The sequence below is a fragment of the Pelmatolapia mariae genome, linkage group LG13 (assembly GCF_036321145.2).
Source record: "Pelmatolapia mariae isolate MD_Pm_ZW linkage group LG13, Pm_UMD_F_2, whole genome shotgun sequence".
Classification (NCBI taxonomy): domain Eukaryota; kingdom Metazoa; phylum Chordata; class Actinopteri; order Cichliformes; family Cichlidae; genus Pelmatolapia; species Pelmatolapia mariae.
In genome coordinates this window covers 22,159,462-22,181,534 of record NC_086238.1, presented here as the reverse complement: position 1 = coordinate 22,181,534, position 22,073 = coordinate 22,159,462, and the positions used below count along the sequence as shown (strand labels likewise).

General features: G+C 39.9%; 1 protein-coding gene across 14 annotated transcripts in view; it reads right to left on the bottom strand.

Moving 5' to 3' along the window:
• Positions 1-22,073, bottom strand: part of LOC134640263 (regulating synaptic membrane exocytosis protein 1-like) — a 113,260-nt gene that overhangs the window by 58,268 nt on the left and 32,919 nt on the right. For all 14 annotated transcript variants that reach the window (XM_063491937.1, XM_063491924.1, XM_063491927.1 and 11 more), the window contains exon 4: positions 21,370-21,381. In XM_063491937.1, the coding sequence (XP_063348007.1) occupies positions 21,370-21,381 (12 nt within the window). The remainder of the gene's footprint in view (positions 1-21,369; positions 21,382-22,073) is intronic.

Sequence of the window (22,073 nt, the reverse complement as noted above, 5' to 3'; positions counted from 1 at the left end):
TTTTCTTAACTGCTTATCCAGTTCAGAGCTGCGGGTGGGGTGGGCTGGAGCTTATCCCAGCTGTCACTGGACAGGTCGCCAGGGCATCACAGCAGCTTGTTACAGTAAACTTTACTCAAAAGGTCACTAACAAAACTAACAGAGGGCTCTGTTCTTCTGCTGTACTACATGGCGGCTGGTCTTAAAAACAACAGTTTCTCTGTGCGCATTCTTCACCACCATCAGCTCATATTGATAAGAGGTGTGGGCTACAGCCCAGAATAGAAAGGCAGAGAGAAGCAAGGACGGCTCGCAGTGTGAATGTAGCCTTACTCAAAGTGATATGAGAGCCAGAATGAGGAAGAAGGAGATGACAGAGGAAGTGAGGCTGGGCGGGAAATAAAGAGACAGTGAGTGGATGGAGGAGGAGGAGGAGGGTGAGTGGAGGTTAGAGCCGGTCCCACTCCTCCAGCCACCAGGGTTCTCATTACTCCTGAGCACTCCCCAATGACTCTTTAAAGAGAGCTAAAATAAAACACTCTGGCATCACCCCGCTTTCCCAACTCTTCTTCTTACCATCTCTCTCGCTCCTCTTCCTCCTCCCTCCTTCCCGCTCCCTCACCCCACCACTTTCCCTTCCATTCCTCCCTCCTCCAGATTGCTTTTGATTAAAGCTACAAAAGCCGAGGAGAAAACAGCTTTACACCAACGCAGCTATATTTATCCTGCCAAACACCCCAGCACCACCGGGGAGAGAGGGAGAATGTGTGCGCACACAAACACACACATATACACAGAGCAAAGAAAGCAAAACACTGCCTCATGTGGGACATTATAGCTTCGGTGAAAACATCCACCAATCTGTGATTTTTCTGCAGCCAGACCGCCAAGGTGGATGCCTGCCAGATCAACACTGCAATGCTAGCCTATTCGTCCGTACATTGACAGGTGGGCCGACATGCCTCGCAGTCACACAGGGAAGTTCAGTGCTTTCCTAACAAATATTACTGGAACATCTTTATTTAATTTCTTCACTTGGTCAAAAAATGATGTTAAAAAGGTGAAAAGAGAAATTTAATTTCAATCTCAAAATTAGTGAAAAAAACCCACAAAACACTTGAGTCACATTTGCCAGCGAAGCTATTGTTTATGCTAATGTGCTAACATCTCTTTAAATGGGACCAATTAAACTTTTACTTATTATCTGGAATGTAATGTTGTACTTCTAAATTCAGACATAAGTGATTCTAAGAAACACAGTGTCTACTTGGCCTTCAATAACACTGTAAGAACATTAGACTCCCTTTTGACCAGGATCTGTCCTTCAGCGTCCACATTAACAAATGTTCATGATGTCTTTTTTCTTCTGCACAGTATTGCTAAACATCCTGTCCCAGAATGATGCAGCAGGAAAACAAATTTGAGCATTTGTTATTTCTAAACCACACTTTTGCAATTCCTTTTTATCAAGTTGCTCTAAAAGCTCCTAGATAATCCTTTAGTAAGGGTGTCAAACTTATTTTTCATTGTTGGCCACATTGAGACCACTTTACTTTTTGTTTATCTGCGGTCCCATTGTAAAAAACCTGAAATTTCTATAGTAGGTAGTAAAAAAACCTATCAGCAGGCCTACTTGTGGTTCCTAAAAGTAGAATAGGAGGCAAAGCTTCCAGCTTTCAGCCCCTCTTCTGTAGAGACAGCCACCCATGCTTCTTTTAAGGCTTAAAATTTTCGTTTCTGATAAATCTTAGAATTAGGACTGGATCAGACCAAACTAGAGATGGCACGATACCACTTTTTTATGTCCGATACCGATACCGATATCATAAATTTGGATATCTGCCGATACCAATATGAATCCGATATAGTGTGTTTTTTAATCAATAAAACTGTTTTTTAAATATCTTGCTGCATTTTGTATAAGTTCATACTCAAGTTTAAATAAACAACAACACTAAAGCTATTCTGTTATACTTGTATGTAAAAAAAAAACAAAAAACACTGCGTCCAAAATATTTCATAGTTCAGCAACACTGATCAATCTAATAAACTTAAACCTACTCCATCCTCCCTATTCTGGTATTTTAAAGAGTACTTAGCAGAAATATTAAGCAAACTAACTAATAGGGTTGCAAACTCCCAGCAAAAGAAAATAGGGAACCACCCCCCACCCTCCACCTGATGATGCTTAATCGATGTAATCAACTTTAATTTGATGCAGGGTGAAAAAAAATGCACAGAAATAAATTATTTTTCAAGAATAATTAAATAGATTCAACATCTTTCTTCAACAGAATTGCAGAATTCACAGATGGTATCTTCCCAAAGGAAAAAGTACTAGCTTACTAGGGTATATTAGACTTAACAGTTACTATATACAGTAATGGACTTCTATACATTTTACATCAGATTAAAACTTTGGGTGTAAGATTCAGATAATTATTTATTGAAAGCTAGATATTTTAAATGAGAATAGGAAAGAAAAGTATGTCTTTGTGCCCCCTTTTCCCTGTTCATGCCCCATCGGCCCCCCTGGCTAAACTTTGCTAGATCCGCCCCTGCACAGTTACCAGCCGTCAGCTAAGTAGAAAAGGATCCTGGTGTAGAAAGTAATATTAAATAAATTCTAACAACAGCTTATCAAGCTTAAACGTTCTGCTGTTGTTCAGCCGCTGGTTTCCTCTTTCTGGTGCAAAGTGGGCCAAAAACAAAGAAGAGAGACGGACTCGCGATAGAAAAGCCGATCAGCTGATCATTAAGCAGTTTCACGATAGAAGTAGCAGCAGGAGAGCGAGAGGCAGTCGCTCCATATATCGGTTGTTAAGCTTAACGTGGGAATGCTTTACAACCATTCAGAGATGAACTTACACACTTGCTTTGCTTCTCTCTGGGATAACTTTCTCAGAGATGAAATGCTGGTTTGCTAGCTAGACTACAAATACACACAGCCGCTCTATCAGGTGACGCACACTGCTCCAAGGTGCTACGGTTATGAGGAGTTACGCCATGTCGCAAGTTTTGTGAGGTGCTTTTTTGATATTTAATGGATCGGATTACATTTTTTATTTCTCGCCGATATCCGATCCAGTAATTTAGGTCAGTATCGGACCGATACCGATACGTAATATTGGATCGGTCCATCTCTAGACCAAACCATCCTTTAGTTATTCTGCTATAGGTTATGTGCAAACCCAAGTTTTGTTTCCTCTGTCATAGACTACAAATTTTAAAAACAACTTGCCTTTTAATTGGGAAATTGTTTTTGAAGCAAAAACGCTGTTGAGATATTTCTCTCATCAGCTGTGTTTGGTACTGAAGATGACACTGATACATTTTGCAAATTACCTTTGCTGATTTAGTCATGCACAGGGTGTGCTTTATACTTACAATACACAATTCACAGAGAAACTTTTTTTTACACTTTAGAAAGTATACAAAGAAAGCTTGATCAGAACAACACCATTAGTACCTTTTGACTTGCTTCCCGTGAAAATAAATAATATGGACAAGATGTGGACAATTGTCATTTTAGTCACATGACACAAAACTATGGAAGAGTGAGGCAGGGAAGAGAGAGGAAAGTAGAACAGAAAGTAGAACACTGGTGAAAATCAATTTCCGAATCCCGGTTTCATGTTCCAACTTTAAGTTTAACACAGACTTCTAAATGAGCATTGTTCATGATGAAAGTAAAGGCCTTTAGACAAAAAGGATAATGCAACATTTAACAACATTCTGACAGAGACGCCTGCCGCATGTTTTGCTGTGAATGCAGATTACATTTGTCTTGATTTACAGTGTTTCATTTGATACAACAGGCTCCAACAACACCAACTACAGCTGATGACGGGGTGCAAGGTATAGGGCTGTTGTAATGAGGACCTGCAGCGACGAACAAAAACAAGCAGTTGTGGTCAGAGTCCATCTATGGGGTAAGACTTGTTTGTGATACGTTATCTGGCACGAAGTACTTGGAAATTTAAATCTCTGCAAAAGAGAAACTTCAAAAACAGTATTGTTCAGTGTATGTGTTCCACTTTTCAAGTCCTTTTGAAGTCCTCCCCCACCTACTACCATGAACAGAATCCAAATCTGTGGGAAACCTCCAAAGATACATAAAAGGTACCACAACTGATCACTTGAACAATTTTAGACTCTGAGCGATCCCTTTTTTAAATACAGCCAAATTGTCAGCACAGATGCTGCTTTTAACATATACCAACAGTTAAAAACATTTCAGCGGCGCAGCATCTTGGTAAAAGCTTGCATGTGTTAGTGGCAATTTTAGGTCTAGTGCATGAAACAACAACATAACGCATTACTGTTGTCACTTGAGTAATCACGTTACAGTTTCAGTTTTGTTGTAGCTAGTGTTATGAAAGTTCTTAAATGGTCTGCATGACTGGCAGATAGGAAAAAAAAAATATCACACATGCCGTTTTCTTCCTATTTATACATTTTAGGTGATTACAGTTTGTGTGCAGGGAAGAAGAAACTTGTGACATACTCTACAGTTTTTTAAGGGTGTGGAGATATGGACACTTAAATTTTGTTTGCACTAAACCATAAGAGTGTGATGGTGAAGTGCAAACTGCATCAAGGACAGGAACAACTGCATAATACTGCTAACATAACATCAGGCGGATCTACATGTGGCCCCCTAAAATAATCTCTTGCCACCCCTAGTGCCACCCTAGTGTTGCATATGACAATGCTTATTTAAAAAAAAGCTACCATTAAGCTAGCATTAACACTTTGAGACTAGTTAGACGTAACACATAATATGTAGATTACAGTAGCTGCACCGCATATTCCCAACAACCTAGTACCACTTGGTAGGCTCAGTGGTTACAGGAAGGTATCTTGACATGCATCTCCTTGGCCTGAATCCCTTGATATGTATCTTCTAGGCCAGTACCCCTTTGTTACATATCTTCTTGTTCTGTATCTTCTTCGGCAGCAGCAGCAGCAGTGGCAATGCCTGTATCCTAAATAAATAAGCTCCCTAGATGCATTATATCCTCTCCAAGGTTTTGACGCAGTAGCTCTGCGGACTCTGGGCTCTGTTGGGGTGACAGACCTGGTCCTTGGGAGCCTGGTGGTGCAGCGACACTGACACTTCTTGAAATGGAAGCGAAGCACTTGATGGTGGAAGCAGTTCCAAAGGGGAGGGGGAAGGAGCAGAAAGCCACCAGGCATCATCCTCTGACATCACAGCACCCTGTTTCTCTAGAGTCAAACTACGCAAACAGAAAGACAAGGTTTGAATGGCTGGACTCAAACTAGCTGTGTACGGCTACTTCCATATCTCCTGAATTATTAGCCTCCCCAGAACCTGGACCTCAACATTAAAGAAGCACTGTGGGATCATTTTGACAGAACAAAAGGCAGCAAACATCCAAATAAGTGCTTTTGCTATCCTCCAAGCAACCTGGAAACTATTCCTGAAGACCACTTAAAGAAAATACAAGAGCACTATTCAAGCTGTGTTAAAGAATAAAGGCAGCCATAGCAAATATTGACTTTCAAGCTCAAATTGTACCAAACTATACAAACTCAGTTTCTGTCATATATACTGTACTTTACTGTAGGTCTTTTGCAGCTTTTGTTTTTGTTTTTTGTCCTGTAGATTTGACTGAGCTACAAAAGTGCCCCCTCAACCCAAAAAATAGCTTCTCTTCTTCATTCACATTTCTTTTCTCTCTAATAAGACCTTATATATCGTGAAGAGTGGCAAACACAACTCACTTTATAAAGCTTTACAGATCAAATACTTCTGGTTACTCTAACATTTAGCTTAGTTTAATATATAGTTGAATTTTCTTGTTAGCAAGAAATTTAATGTTCACCTTCTAGCTAGCTAGCCTTCCACAAGCTAAGTGCTGACACAAGGATGTCACCATAAGCCCACGAACCAATGACTGTAAAATGACTGTACTGTACTTCTACAGTCATTGCCACAGACCACACATGCCAACTCTCCCGATTTTTCCAGGCAAATCCCGAATTTCAGTGCCCCTCTCGAAAATCTCCTGGAGTCACTATTCTCCTGAATTTCTCCCGATTTTCCACCCGGACAACAAAATTGAAAAACCATATCCCAGATTGGCCCAGCCAATTCCAGTTTCCAACAATGGCTAATGCAGCTACTTAGTTTTAATATTACTCTTATTACTCTTTCTGGTTTGCAAAATAAACTTTTAACATATTTTCAGACGAGAATGTAGCTGGGTAAACTTCAAATATCTGAGCCGGTGAGAACAGCGAACTCCCGGCACATCGTTTTCAAACCCCAGCGGTCTTTCGCTACTTAGGTTAAACATGATATATAAGTCACTTAAATAACTTAAACATGTTATTGTTTGGCTTTTTCCAGTGTTTTATTTGTTCGTGAATAAATCGGTTTGACTGAGATTAAAGTTATTAGATTAGATTAGATTAGATTAGAGTAGATTAAATAAAACATTATTAATCCCTCGGGAGGGTTCCTCCGGGGGTTTTCACACAGCTGAATAAACGTCAAACAGAAAACTGATTAAACAGAAGTGTGAGATGGTCAAGAATTTACGCCAGCGTCTGGTTATATTTTAGATAGCAAGGAGCAGACAGCAGAGTTTCACTCCACCGAGAGAGCTTGTGACGTAATTCTGACCATCCAATTTCACAGTCGCTCATTTCCGGTCTACCCAGCTTTCGGAGGACCTGGCCCACTTAGGCCGCGAAGGCCGGGTCCTCAGGTGGACGCAGCCTCTGAATTTGGACACCCCCGCGTTTCTGCCCCCCCCCCCCCCGAAAGTCCTTTTGAATGTCTCCCTAATTATGAGGTCTTAAGGTTGGCAAGTATGCCACAGACATGTAATACAACACTAGCGCATGTTAACACATAGCTAACTAGCTAGCTAACCAGCTACCTCTACTAATAACTAAAGTTGAGCAGACACTAAACAATGAGCTCGTTCCTCATCAGTCACACTGCCACATGTCGGCGTCATCAGAATACTGCAGGTTTTTAGCGTGGACACCGTAGCATTCCTCCCATGTGGGTTTCATATCTACAACCATCCTGACGTACCTGCCTGGCATCGTCCTTGAATTCAGTATAGCCGCTACGTTTTGTTTTTTGGTTTATTATTTCAAGTACATATAGAAATATGCTAATTAGTGTTGTACAAATTCAAAGGATACAATGAACTGCCAGAAGGAACACAGAAACAATATAACCATATAAAACAGAGATAATGAATGTTGACATCGATATAGATGTTCACATGACCAAGATGCAAAATGTGTATCTGTGTTAATTTGTATCCCTGTAGTCCTCCTAAAGTATAGCATTCCATGTCAGCTATTACTGATACTATATATTTAAATAATAACTACAGTTCTTTTCCCCTTTTGACTGAATACTGACTGAATTATCTCTTTAGAAGACAGTTGACTGACCAGAATGAATTTAGGCAAACACAATTTTCATTATAAAGTAAAACATGTGAAACAGAGCCACGCTGCGAGCAAAACAGATCATTTTCATTGTAAACCAAGCCACAGTTGGCATGTTTCTACATCTACATCATTATGTGGGAATGACAAGTTTTCAGAGCACAGTATTCAGAATGACCCCCTGACCCCAACCCTAACCCCCAAACTCTGGCTCTTGGTAATCACATTATGATTACCAAGAGGATTCAGAATGAAGAGCAATGCATAATGTTGTCTGTGTTATAGTCTGACAACGGTGGCCTGACTTGTAATCTGTATTCAATACTCATCAGGTTATAACATGTCATCACTGACTAAAATTTAGGAAACCTTGTCCTACCCAGCAGGTCTTGATGAAATTAAGAGCCATAATGGATTTATAGATCTTGCCTGGTATCTAAAATCTACAAAGAAATAAGACGGTTCTTTGCTAATTTTCAATTCTCCACTGTGTTCACCATCCCCTTACTTACTTCCCAAGCTGTCATTTGGAGCAGATCAGGAGTGTGGTTTTATTTGTGCTATGGGAGAATGAACCAAACCCTTCTCTGTGGGTTCAGCACAACATGCAGCACCTCTCATTTCCAGCAAAAACTCAAGCCAAGATCCCAGGAAATCAACAGGTACAAAACCACCGACTGCTGACCAATCAGTTCTCTGGAAAACACCATCAACGTTCCAGGAAGAACCCATGGACACCTCGATACACAGATAGTATGAGAGTATACACAGCTTTGTAGGTTCACAGTCATCCACCTCACGGCAGTCGTGAGTGGTTGAGTTGAAGGCAAGTGCACTTTTTTTAGGTTCTTGAAGACATTTCACCTCTCATCTGAAAGGGTTCCTTAGTTCTAACAACTTATTGTAGAAATGATATTATATATATATATTATTATATATTATTATGTTCTTGTTATATACCTTTCTATAGTTATATAATCACAGAACAGGTCACCCAATCCTTGTGCTTGACCTTATTTCTAATTTACAAGTAAGCCTACTTACCACTTGTTTTTATACTTTTTTCCTTACTTACTTTCAGACTCTTTCACAGTCCCAGAGCAGCCGCTGAAAAACACTGAACTACCACTGAAACTTTCTTCCACACCAGGGGTGTCAAACTCAAATACATAGTGGGCCAAAATTCAAAACTGGAACAAAGTCGCGGGCTAACATTAATATTTATTGAAAAAAAAATCTTCCTCCAGATATAAGAATGAATCTTTTCTTATGGACTCAAACAAGTTTTGCTGAAAAACTGAATATGGAACAAGCAAAGCTTATTACTAAACAATATATATATTAGCTGTATAATACCAGTAGGCCAGCTCTAATAGTAATTTGGTATGGCTTCAAGGGCCAAATGTAATTAGGCTGCGGGCCAAATTTGGCCCGCGGGCCAGAGTTTGACACCTATGTTCCACACCATAACAAAGTATCAAAGCACCACGTACACAACTGTAACTCAAGTAAGACCTCCCTGTTTCTTAATGGCAGAGCAGTAATAACTTACTAACTTAACACAGTCAGTGTTTCTGGCCAGTTTTCCAAAAATAGACTTTGTCATAAACTGCATGAATGATAAATGTGTATATGTGTGTGTATGTGTGTGCGAAAAATGAAACCATGGAGTTAAATTTGCTGGTTGGCTTTAAGAAAAACATGTTTTAGGTTAGTTTCTGAGGCTGGACACAATGTTCCCTCTAAGCTGAGCACGTGCGCAATTGCGCACTGCTGGCACGGTCTCTGCGCACAGAAAATCTGCTTTGCACACAAAAAAATCTAACCTGAATTGAAATTAAAATTAATAATTTAACAATTCTGTTTTGCAGTGTTAGTCAGTAAGTGACTGGCTGCTCTCATATGGGATTAGAACGATGCCACCTTATCCCATAGTCCAGCCAATAATGCGATTCACATTCGTATATACGCAGCCAATCAACGTCGTTGACAGGCTATGACAGCGTCCTTATGTACTGACAGCGGTGTTTTAGCTAGCAAAGCGGCGTGGCTGATGTGGAGTGAAGTCACGTTAATGAGAACGTGTACAACCATTGGAGATGTGAGCAGGATAGAGGGAACAATTCACGGAAAAAGTGTGGACTTTATACCAGTTTTTAAATTGTGTTGATAGGCCACGTAAAACCAGAGTTATGATAAAAATATATGCAATGTTTTTCTTCCTGAATACTATCGTTGTTTATATTTACTGCGGGAAGAAACAGTAAAAATGGCATTTTAAAAGAAAAAAGGCTCGAAATCGCTCTGCGCCTGTGAGCAAAAACAAACCCCACCCCCCTGTCCCTTTCCTATTCGTCCAAAAAAGTACCATGTCGACCAATCAAAAAAAGATATGGCAACGTGGCATCTAGTTGTTAAGAAACGGGGGGAAGTTTTAGGTGTTTTGAGATGTGAGAGATTTGCGACGTTTAGCGCAAATCTTGTGTAGTTAGTGTGTAGTGTAGCCAATAGTTTTGTTGTGTGTGTCAGAACAATGAGGCGACTGCTGAATGTTACAGGTGTTACAGGAGTCATACATCTCCTGTTGGCAGGCCTGCAGGTATCAGGCTGTTGTTCTCCTTTATCTCATAGTGGACAGAAATTGTTTTTTGGAGTGGCACAAATAATTTGTGTGGCATCAGATTTGATGCAGAACAGCTGATTGTTCTGTAAATAGTTTGAAATGTTTATTTAAAAATGCCTTGGCTGCATTTAAAAAAAAAATAGCTGCAAAAAACTTTGTTGTTTGCCAAACTGAGTTACTTTTTTGAAGTAGTAACTATATAATTAATTGCCCAACATTGGTCATTATATACTGTATTTTGCAGACAGAGAGTTACAGGACTCTCTCCCAGACCACAGACTCATACTCATAATACAAGTCAGAGCTTTTAAAAAAAAAAAAGAAAAAAAAAAAAAAAGAAAGTTGTGTTTTCAAAATTGGAGTTCAAGTTATTTTTACTTCCAATAGTGTTATTACACAGGTTAATGACTAGATTTTTAATTTTCATTGTAAGTGGGCTAAAGCAGTTAATTAAAAGTAGTCTAACATAAATGTAAATGCTGTAATTTGATTAATTTAATAAATCATGTAACTTGGATGGATTAGATGTTGGTGTGACCACAGTGCACACGTCTGATGTCGCTCACAGTGTTCCAAGGGATCGCTCAGGGAGTTTGTGTGTTCGCTCAGACACGTGAAAAATTAGAGGGAACATTGGCTGGACATCTTCCCTGCCGGTGTACTTCCTCTCTTACGAACATTTGACTCCTGTCTGGAGCGTTTTTCATGTTTCACTCCTATGAGATGTTCTCGACATGATGATACTCCATAACAAATGGCCAGTCTTGTGGAGATATGGAGCTGGTGAGGTGTTCTTTTATGAGAGAGTGACTTAATCCCAGAGTAATCCCTGTATTAGATCACACTCTGATGGAGAAACAATCAGAGAAGAAGGAGGAACTGTTGGCAGGGAGACGCTTACACACACAAAGAAATATATATATAACCGGCTCCTCACAAGAGCAGTGATGCAAACATGCAGATCCAAACGTCTTCTCTTTATCACACACACACAAATTGCGACAACAGCAGCAACACGTCATGTGACCACAATGAGACCACCACTAACACCACCCCCCCCTTCCCCCTTGAGATGAGTTTGTGAGTGAAGGAATGAGCAAGAGCAGGAGAACAGCTCCTCCACAGATGGAAACTAGGACACCAAACTCCTGTGTGTTTGTTTAGCGTCCTGCTGCATCTGAACGTGTTTGTGCGTGGCCATCTGCGCCTATGTGTCTGCTCCTGTCAAGGAGAGCGGCTATGCATGTGTGCATCGTTACTCGCACACATGTGTGTCTATATATATATGCGTTTGGATAACAGTGAATAATCCAGTGATGGAACCTTGAAGTTGGAATGCTGATTGTTTGTTTCCTGAAGAAAGGAAGCATCCCCCAGGTCACTGGCAGACCTCTTCAGCACAGATTTAGGCTACGTCCACACTAGCCTGGATAGATTTGAAAACGTCGTTTTCGTCTGAAAACGCTCTGCGTCCACACTAGTGTTTTCAGTCGTTTTCACAGAATGTGCGTCCACATTAAAACAGTCGAAACCGCTCACATTCCAGTCCTGCGCATGCGCAAAAGCGAGTGAGAATTAAGAATTTGAAGAAAAGCTATCTGGAGCATGTACAAACTGATATTAATCTTTTTTAGGGCTGTCAAAATTGAGAGCAATCAAAAGAACTGCTGTATAATGTCCTCTATCTTTGTTTAATTGGTCACATGACTGCATCACATGACTAAAATGCGTCATCATTTTAGAAAGTCTGCGTTTTCGAGTGTCCACACTGCAACGGGACAGCTCTGTTTTGAAATGTATGCGTTTTCGAGAGCGTTTTCAAAACGCTGCATTTTTACTTGAGGAAAACGCCGTCTCAGTGTGGACGGGAGGCCAAAACGGAGAGAAAACAATGCGTTTTCAGACGAAAACGCATTAGTGTGGACGTAGCCTTAGGTATGTTACAAGCCTGCCACATGATCAGAAACTTGAAACATTTCAAATCAACTCTTTCAAAAACATTTCACCTTCAATTATTAAAATTCCATCTGGATATGATAAGTGAAAATTCTATAAGGAGCAGATGTAAACTTTTAAACCCAACCGTAAACAGGTGTCTGGTGACCTGGTAAAAAAGTTAACACTGGAAAGAGAGGCTACCTGTATTGAGCCAGTCAACATATTTTAAGTCAGATTTGAGTGAACCAGAAGCTGTAATATTCTGGTCATCCTCCAGTTTATTTCCATCCAGTTTACTAAAAACATGACTCACTGTCATGTTACCCCTGCCAGCCACTATTCTACTAACATCTTCCAACGCCTGCTGCTTAACAGGTGAAACAAATTGCACATTAAAACCCAGGGAGGGAAGGGGGTGGAGGGGAGGTAACCAGGAAGTAAGATCAACCAATGACAGCTTGACGTATTGCACTGGCAGCACGCGAGGGCGTCCATAAATCCTGCGGTAAGGATGAAAGACTGCCACAAAGGAGATTAGTGTCTACAGCAGCTAATGAGGTACTATATCAGCACAACCCGGCACCCGCAGCAACACATACAGACATACATTACACACATCTCCATACACGGAAAGCTCACACACTAATAAATGCACTTGCAGGCACCCGAGTATATTGTGTTTGTACTGTAACCCATGAAACAGTGGTCTCACAAGCAAGCACAGAGCATGAGAGGCTGCACACACTAGTACAGCACAGGTTTAGATACAGGAGCCGGCTTTACCTGCACCTCGTCTCTGTCTCCAACCTAGAAATATTGGGGTTCCCCTAAAGTGAAAAAATTATTAAGGACACTGTGCCTTATCGTGGCAGTTAATGTTTGATTGCATGTTGGAACACTTTGTCCCCAGTCACCAACACAGTTTCCACTCATACACTGAGTTGTAGTACTGCAGGTGAGTTTCGTGATGATGCTGTGCTTACCTTTTTTACCACTGTATAAAAAAGGTAAGTTTCTAATCTAATCTCTAATCAGCACCTGTTAATGAAGGTTTGCTTACATCAGAAAATGAGTAGCCATTTTCTTAACCCATTATCCAAACAGATTTGCGTTGGGGTCGAAGCCTTTCTCAGCCGATATTTGGCAGGAACCGCAGTGCACCCCGAACAGGCAGTCAGTCACAGAAAACCCACACAGGCACAGAAAGGACATAGTGAAGCAACAAGTTCAAACCCAGAGCCTGAGTGTGAATGGTTGTCTGTCTCCCTGTGTTAGCCCTGCGACAGACTGCCGACCTGTACCCCGCCTCTTGCCTTATGATAGCTGGGATAGGCTCCAACCCCCTGCGACCCTGATAAGGATAAGTGGATGGATGGATGAAATAAAGTGAGAGAAAAAGACGTCCACACCTCCACAGTTTAAATCATAAATTTTAAGACAAAAAACCTACATTATAAACTAGGACTTTAAATAATCTTGAGATGTACTATTCAGCCCTGTTCACTGAAAACACATTAAAGACTTGCATTTGAGAATCTATAAAATCTGTGCTATGAACCTATGAAAATCAACTCACCCCTCCCTGGACAGCACCTGTTTGACCTCATGCCCTCTGGTGGGAGGTACAAGTGTTTAAAAAGCAGGACAGCCACGCTGAAAAACTGCTTTTTTTCCCTTGAGCACTAAGCCCAGTGAGTGCACCCAGTGAGCCACACTTACCATACTTTTATATTTTTGCAAATGAGACATTGGGTCTCAATGGGACTACCTGCATAAATAAAGGTTAAATTTTAAAAAATGCTATTTTAATGTTAATATAGCCACTATTTTTCTTGCCGTTTTAATTTTGCAAATGTATTATATTTGTAAATTAATTCAGAGGAATGAATGGTGAGTGCAAGCAAATAAGAATGTATGCATGCTAGTCTGCTGAAATGTAAGCTCTGCTCCAATTTCACTGTTCAACGCCCAAGTACAGGGACAATCTTCATCTTTTTATCAGTCTTTTTACAATTACAGTATCCCTCAGAAGGTTTCCAGCTGGTTGGTATCTGGTATCCCCAACATGGTGTTGTTCATATAATATTCATCATAATAATGTTGATCCAGAATCAACATTGCAACTGCACAGTCACATTTTTGTGATCTCATACCTTTGCAGGGGGGAAAAGTGGAAAAAAAAAGATTTTTTTTCTTTATTAATTTATACACTGTAATAAATATATTATCAAGTTAGGTTTGCTGTCAGCCAAATTTAAGTTCCTCATGTTGGTTTACTAATGATAATTTTTAAGAGCATTAGCTAACTTTTTGGCTAAAGCTAACTGAATGATCAAGCCGTGTTATTGATCAGCTGGACCAACATTATTATGATTCAGGAACGATACTAACATGGGGATATCAGATCGTGTGCTATTTCACAGAACTCAGAATTCTACATAAACGGGTAACCACTAATCCAAATGCTACCCCTAACCCTCAATGGGCAGGGTTCAAATGGATGTTAAAAGATTAGCCTCAAGCTACAGGATTCATGCCTACTTGCCATTACCAAAACGAAAAGCTTATGAAAGACTAACTTTTAGGCCAGCGTGCATGCTTCAGACATTATTTGGAAAATATCAACTGCTTGCCACTGCTGTTTCTTAAAATGTGTTTGATTAGCAGGAGACTAAAACTACTAAATAAACCCTAGTTCCACAACTAAATAAATTGCCTACTGTAAAATCTGATGGATGGTAACAAATTAATCCTCCAAGATCTAAGACACCACTGACGCCAACCCTAACCCCCAAACTCTGGCTCTTGGTAATCACATTATATCATGTTTGTTATTATAATAATGATTTACCAAGTCTTGGCAATCATGGAACACTGAAAACAATCATTCTAACAGAAGTACATCAATTGTGCTTTTCTTTAAAATATAGTTAGGGTAGGGTTACAGTTTTCACCAGTGATGACTGAGACTTGAGAGAAAGTTAAAGGAATGAGTAATAAGTAATTACTCATTCCCTAACTTTACTGAACTGACGAAAGATACAGACACTAAAAGCAGCATGAACTGTCCATATATGATTTTTATATGAATACTTTTTTACATTAATTTCTATGAATAATGTGCCTTCCTCAAGTACAAAGTGTCTGTGTATGTGTGAGTGTTTGCTCTTAAGAGTGTGTGCCACAGCAACCAGGAGAGAGATGGCCCCCTTAAGGCCAGTCAATGAGAGACGGACGCGGAGACGGACGCAGTTAGCAAGACTGGCGATCAATAGTAATCATGAGGCGCTGTGGCGTTTACAGCGGATGACACATCGCTCCGGCTTTTTCTACAGCGCTGCACACCGACACAAAGCAGCACAGAGCCATAATTCCTTGTAAACCTAGATCAATAGATATACATTTGCACAAGTGTGAGGCACATACTATATTTTGAAGTATCTTGGATTTGATTTTATTTCATAGGATAAGACTAACTTTTTGCCCTAGTGGCCAGCAAATAGAAGTAGAGTTAGCTACATGCTGGCCACTTCACAAACACCGTGATGCTTCTAATAAATCAACACAAGCATGACACAAGCGTGTCTGTGAGCTAATAAACACCACCCTCAGGAAAAGATAAGTGTTACATTATCATGAGGGCAAGATAAACTGAGGTGATGAATGTACATGCTATCAGTCTTAAAGATAAGGCATTGGAGGAGGCTTGAAGGGAGGGGAAATACACTGCTAAAAAAATTAAAGCAACACTTTAAAAAGCACATCAGATCTAAATGAAAAAAAAAAAACATGCTGGATATCTATACCAACATGGTCTGGGTCATGTGTTAGGAATGAAAGGATGCCACTTGGTTTGATGGAAATGAAAGTGATCAACCTACAGAGGGCTGAATTCAAAGACACCCTGTAAATCAACATGAGAAAAATTCACACAGCAGGTACTCAGTAGTTTGTATGGACCGTGGATCTGTCCAGGAAAATCTCCTCCCAGATCTGGACCAGGGGAATACTGAGATCCTGGACAGTCTGAGGTAAAACCTGGCGGCTGGATGGAATAAAACATGATTTCACCGAGGTGTTCTACTGGATTTAGGTGAGCCAGTTCCTTGATCCTCCAGGAACTCCCTGCATACTCTTGCCACATGAGTTCAGGCATTGTTGTGAACCAGGAGGAACCAAGTCCCACTGCAGTAGCGTCCAAAGATTTCATCCCGATACCTTAATAGATATGCCTGCCCAGAACATCACTGACCCACCACCAAAGTGACCATACTGAACAAAGTTATAGACAGTATAACATTCTCCATGAGTTCTCCAGACCCACAGGGCGCAGGTGGAGGCCTGCTGGAGGTCATGTTGTAGCGCTGGCAGTGTGCATTCTGTTCCCCCTTGCATAAAGGAGCAGATACCGGTCCTGATGATGGGTTTCCGCAGCCCTGTCCAGCTCTCCTAGAGTAGAATCTTCACCACATTCTTGAGACTGTGCTGTGAGACACAGCAAACCTTATGGCAATGGTACGTATTGATATGCCGTCCTGGAGGAGCTGAACTACCTCTTCAGCCTCTGTAGGGTCCAGGTATCATGATCCCTAGCCAAATACAAAACTAATGAAAAACAGTCAGAAATGACGAGGAGGGAGATTGGGGGTTGTCTCATTGTTGCACCTGTTGTATATTTCAGTAATACTAAAGCAGCTGACCCTAACCTTAAGCAATCAGAAACGATTAATGTTAATGGTCATTAACTTCATAATAATTCATAATAATTTAACTCCTAAATGTATTATTAAGAAAAAGGAAGATGTAATGTCTGCATTCTCTCGATTTGCCTTTAGAGTTCTGAAAGTTTTGTATTTCTAAAAATTAACAGCATCTATAGTCTGTAAACATCCCTGCCAGTAATTCTGAATGAGAACTGGTCTAAAAACAGCAATCTACCAGCACCGAGCTGAGTTACAGTCACATAAAACCCACCCCCCCAACAGAAATACAGCCCTGGACATTACAATGAAAGCAAAGAGAGGGAAAAGAGGTGTTTGTGTATTTGTGCATATGTGACGGTGAAGTAACACAAACAGCTCTTCTGTAGTTCCCCATGAGAGGAAGAATCAAGACTTCAAAAATGGCCCTCTCTGCGAGAAACACTTGGCTTCAGTACAACAACACACACTCATCTCTCCACTAGAGCACAGCTATCACTGCAGATAATGAGCACTGAATATCATTAGCACAACACGCTAGCCTGCGTGCACCACACGCTTCACATCCCTGCGCCTATTAAAACTTTATTTATCATTGTATCCATCCATCTACCACACTTCATAACACAACGAATTAAGTAGACACGTGTGAGAATGACAGGGAAAAATATAGTGACTATTAGTGTTTTTTTCAGTTTCCTGCTTTATATTACCTTGGACTGTTTAATGAAAAAAGTGTTCTTTTTTTTTTTTTTTAAACAATGATTTATTGAAAGTGTTCATTTTTAAAAGCATTAGTATTTTTGGTTGCTGTTATGAAACACCAACAGCTTTGTGCGGTAAGCACTGCCAGTTCAAACATGATTGTAGCCAAAGTAATACAAAAATGGCAAAGTGGTGTTAAAGCTGTTACGAGAGGAGAATTAAGAGTTGTAAAGAAAAAATGACACAAAAACATCCTGAGTGATAGGGCTGTTCAATATAACGATATATATCGGATGACGATATGAAAACATCTATCATTTCATATTACGCTATCATTTGTTTCGTGGTGTCGCAAAATAAACTGTTTACGGCAATATTTTTTTAGCGATTTATGATGGTCACTGTAGTGTTAATTTCTTAAAGTTCTCTCTTTCTCTTATATTTAATATAACCACATTACAGACGGACAAGCAACTGTTTTTATGCGTTGTCATTAGCAACAACCGGTAAAACCATCGCGTGGCTCCACTGTCCGCTTGTTTACACATAAACCTTTCACAATAAAGCTGAAGATCCTGTTGAGATTTTTCAAAATAAACTCAATCACGTGAAAGAGTAAGCAGAGTGTGTACGGATGAGAAGCAAAAAAGAGGTGCTAAAAAATAGACCCTAGATTCAAACATTAGAGCGGGCTTTTCCCTGGAGCACACCATGTAATAAATACCCACAAAGAAAATGTCTAAAAATGTATAGTTTCATGCATCGGTCAAAACACTTGACTTCAAGTACACGACCAGCTAAAAAAAAAAAAAAAAAACTTCACGCAAATCGAGTTGCCCAAGATTCACAGAATTTTCAGAAAATGTAAAATTTTGTGATATATATCGTTGTCGGGACGATAAATGTCTTATGTCGGGATATTAGATTTTGGTCATATTGCACATCCCTACTGAGTGGTTATGGAAACAAAAATTATATTCTATATTTTAATCTTCTTCCTTTGGCTGCGCCTTCATCACACCATATACCTAGCATCTTCTTCTGTCACGCTAACCTCCTCCTTCACTACACCCATGAACGTCTCTGTGGTCTTCCTCTTTTCCTTCTGCCTGACAGCTCCATATTCAACATCCTAGCAATTCCAAATTTGAAGGAGCGCAAAACATAAAAGTTAAAGATTGTTGTATGCTAGCTAGCTTAATGATTGCAAAATCAATTGGGTATGATTTTAATAGCAAGTAAGCAAATGCTGTAGTTAAACAATGGAAAAATGTCAAACTGTTTTAGAAAGACTGATAAAATCTATGCAGAAATACAATGAGTTGTGTTTACTAACAAAAACCCTGTTACTAGACCTGAATACCAAATAATGATGAAAAAATAAATTATAGAAACTAAAAAAGTGACAAAGTAGTTAAAAAACACATCAAAACTTTTTAATGTATGCCAGTTAAAATCTAAGATGACAGACTTGCATTCATTCCTGTTATACTTCTTGACTTGTCCACTGCCTGGGGTGCATGCGCAGTTGGTGCATTGTAAAGTCTCTACAGCTCAGTTTGCACAATCACAAAAAATTGACAAGCATGCAGATGTCCAAATGGATCCTCATGCTCACCGTGTGAAGACGAAGTTTATGCGTGGAATCACAGACACTTAAACTGTAATTGAGGTCTTTGTGCTCCCACGAACTGCACTGGGCTTGTGAGGTCATATGATATGTCCTGGTCCAAAGAAACTGCAAAATTCAACTAACATGAAAGATCTAGTCCATTCTAAACTACACCCTATAGCATAGTTCTGATTGACTAAACTGAAACTGAGTTCTAAGGTCAAATGGTGGAGAGTCCCAGATTTTTAAGCCCTATGGGAGTGTCCCCCAAGAGGGTCATGTACCCCCTATTGATCCTCTACCTAATCACACGAGCCAAGGTGCGAAAATGGGCGTGGGTCCCAATCAGCCAAGGTATCGGATGAACAATTTTCTGTTTGACCAAAATTCCACAAGGGTAAGGACAAGGAAACATTCTGCCACCTACATCTTCAGGAAACCATCATGACAACAACTAGCACTTCATCATGTGATTTGCCAACAACTAACACTGCTTCTGCCCCTGAGAGCGGCCGTCATGAGCCCTCACAAGCCTGCCACTCCTGCTGGGGGGGCATTTCATATAAAACTGTATTACATCCATGGGATGAAAGATTAATAATAACAATTACAATGGCACAAAATGCAGTATCATCTAATAATATGCACTGCCAATTGTCACTTTTGCTCTCTTATAGTTTTTTCAGATTTTTTGTCATTATCTTGAATTGCTAACCAGTCGTTTTCTGTGAACTGAAATAAATTCAAGTGTGTGCGACTTCATAGACCAAACATGTTTAGAAACACTATTAAAAACATTTATAGTATACTACATACTACATATCATTATATCACTCACAGCAAGAATTATACTTGCCAGTGCTTCAATTTAACTTTGAGTGTTATATTTGAGTGGAGTGGACAAAGCAGGGAGTAACTTTTGGTTCACTGTGCCAGCCAAAATTAAAGTAATTAAATGAATCCGTGTCAAGAGTAATTCAAACCTGGTCTAGTATCCGGCTACATAAGGCCTCCATTCACCCAAAACTTTCCTCTTTAGAGCCAGTGCCTCGCGTACCAAGCTTTAGCAAGGAGTGGGACCACTATGTACAGCACACCAAAGCACTCTTGGACACTCGTAGCAATCCAGCCCAGCCAATAAACATCAAAGTGCTGGTTTGGCAGCTGCCCTAAGGAAAGTCAGCCAAGGCCAAGAAAAATTCTAAACCCACATACAACTACACAAGTAGGGGAAGATGTTAAAGGCATCTCCGCCAGGTACGCCTGTCATGCAGTATCATGTTGTTGAACAACCAGGCTTAATGAGAATGAGGAAGTTCTCTTTACAGTAGGGGACCAATGCACCGAAACACTTGTGGGTCAGTAATCCCAACATACAAGCCACATATGACAGCCAGTAAGGTGTTAATTAAGCTAGGCTGCAAGTTCTGATATGCTTGCCCCATTTTGGCATGTACAAAAATTAGTTGTGGGTTCTTTGGGTCAGTTTTAGTGTCCAACAGTTCAACATTTGGAAAAACTGGGCAATTAAAGCTAGATTTAGAAACGTATTATATCTCTTGTGGTTGCCTGACAGCTAACAGACAAACATAAATCAGATACAGTTTTTGCTTTTTGAAGACGCAGTCTCTGAAATTATTGTAAATCAGTACTATAGCTAGATAGCTAGTGAATATATGCTGAATATGTTGACAGGTGTTCCCAAAAAAGACAAATCCTGCTTTAAAAAGACACCATAAGCTAGCTACAAAGCAAACATGTCACAATCAACAAATGAGAGATGACCAAGGATAGGTAAAACAGCAACAGTCACACCAGCTATTAATATGTAAACACAATATCCATTTCTTGCAAGAATTAGGATTTTGTTAACTACTTGTGAACATGCTTCCAGTTAACTACTAAATCCCTTTCTAAAAGGATATATAATAACTAAGCTCTGTCCCACATTGACAATATTACACATCTTAAATGTCAAGATGATGAGTATGTTTCTTTTCTGGGCCTTGTAATCTCCCTATGTTTGCCTAGGACTGCTGCCACTTCCTCCCACATGTTTTCATTTGCAAATCTAAAGTTGTCCATACAGTGTATTGGTCTGTGTGCATCATCTACCTCTGAGGTGGCAGCGTGCATCTGACTGCAAGAATATCATCAAAGCAGATGAGTGTTTTGTTTTGTTTTGTCTCTCATTATCATGCCATAAATTAAATTGTAATTGTGCTGTATTCATAAGGTAATATTTTCACAATAAAACTAATAGACGTGTGAAGACAGAAGACAGGGTCTGTTTTATGTACATGTATTTTCTTAAAGGTTTTGGTCAGAGTTATGTGCTCCAGAAAAGAGAGAAGAAAAGATGCATCACTCACCACTTTGTCCTCCTGCAGCCCAGTCAGCCATCCATGTATAATGAAAAGAAAGACAGAAAGAATGTGAACAAAAAAATGGTATCTGAAAGCATGGCAATGATCCTACTGTGCAAGCCTGCAAGTCACAAACACTGTCATACGCAGATATTTCAGTTTCCAATAATATTCCCATCACTGAAGATGAAAGAAAATGCATTGCCCTTTAAAATTCCTCATTTACGTCCACCACAAACCCAAATACCTAACGGTTGCTGGCCAACAACAGCACATGACAAGACTCGTGCATGGTTATAGCCTCCCTAAATTAACAACGCTTTCAAAATAACTTTTTTACTTAGCCTCTTAAAAGCCACCAGATCATCTAGTGTTACAGTTGGATTGATGTTACCCCCATTTTATAGACTATAACCTGTTTAGAACACTCCAGTGGAAAAAATTTAACTAGATAAATCTGTAATGTCAAATGGTGTGAGACATATTTTAAAACGTAATATCTTCTGATTTATGAAAATGAGGTTAAAGCAAAACTATAAACCAACTTCAAGCTGAAAGAAGAATACAAAAATCTATCCGCTCTATTCTCAGTTCACAAATATGAACATAATCTATTTCATTGTTTAAAAGCATATAGAGCTAAAGCAGACAGCTTAGCTTGCCATAGGAATTAAAGGCAGGGAAAACTGCTAAAGCTCTTAACTCTGTCC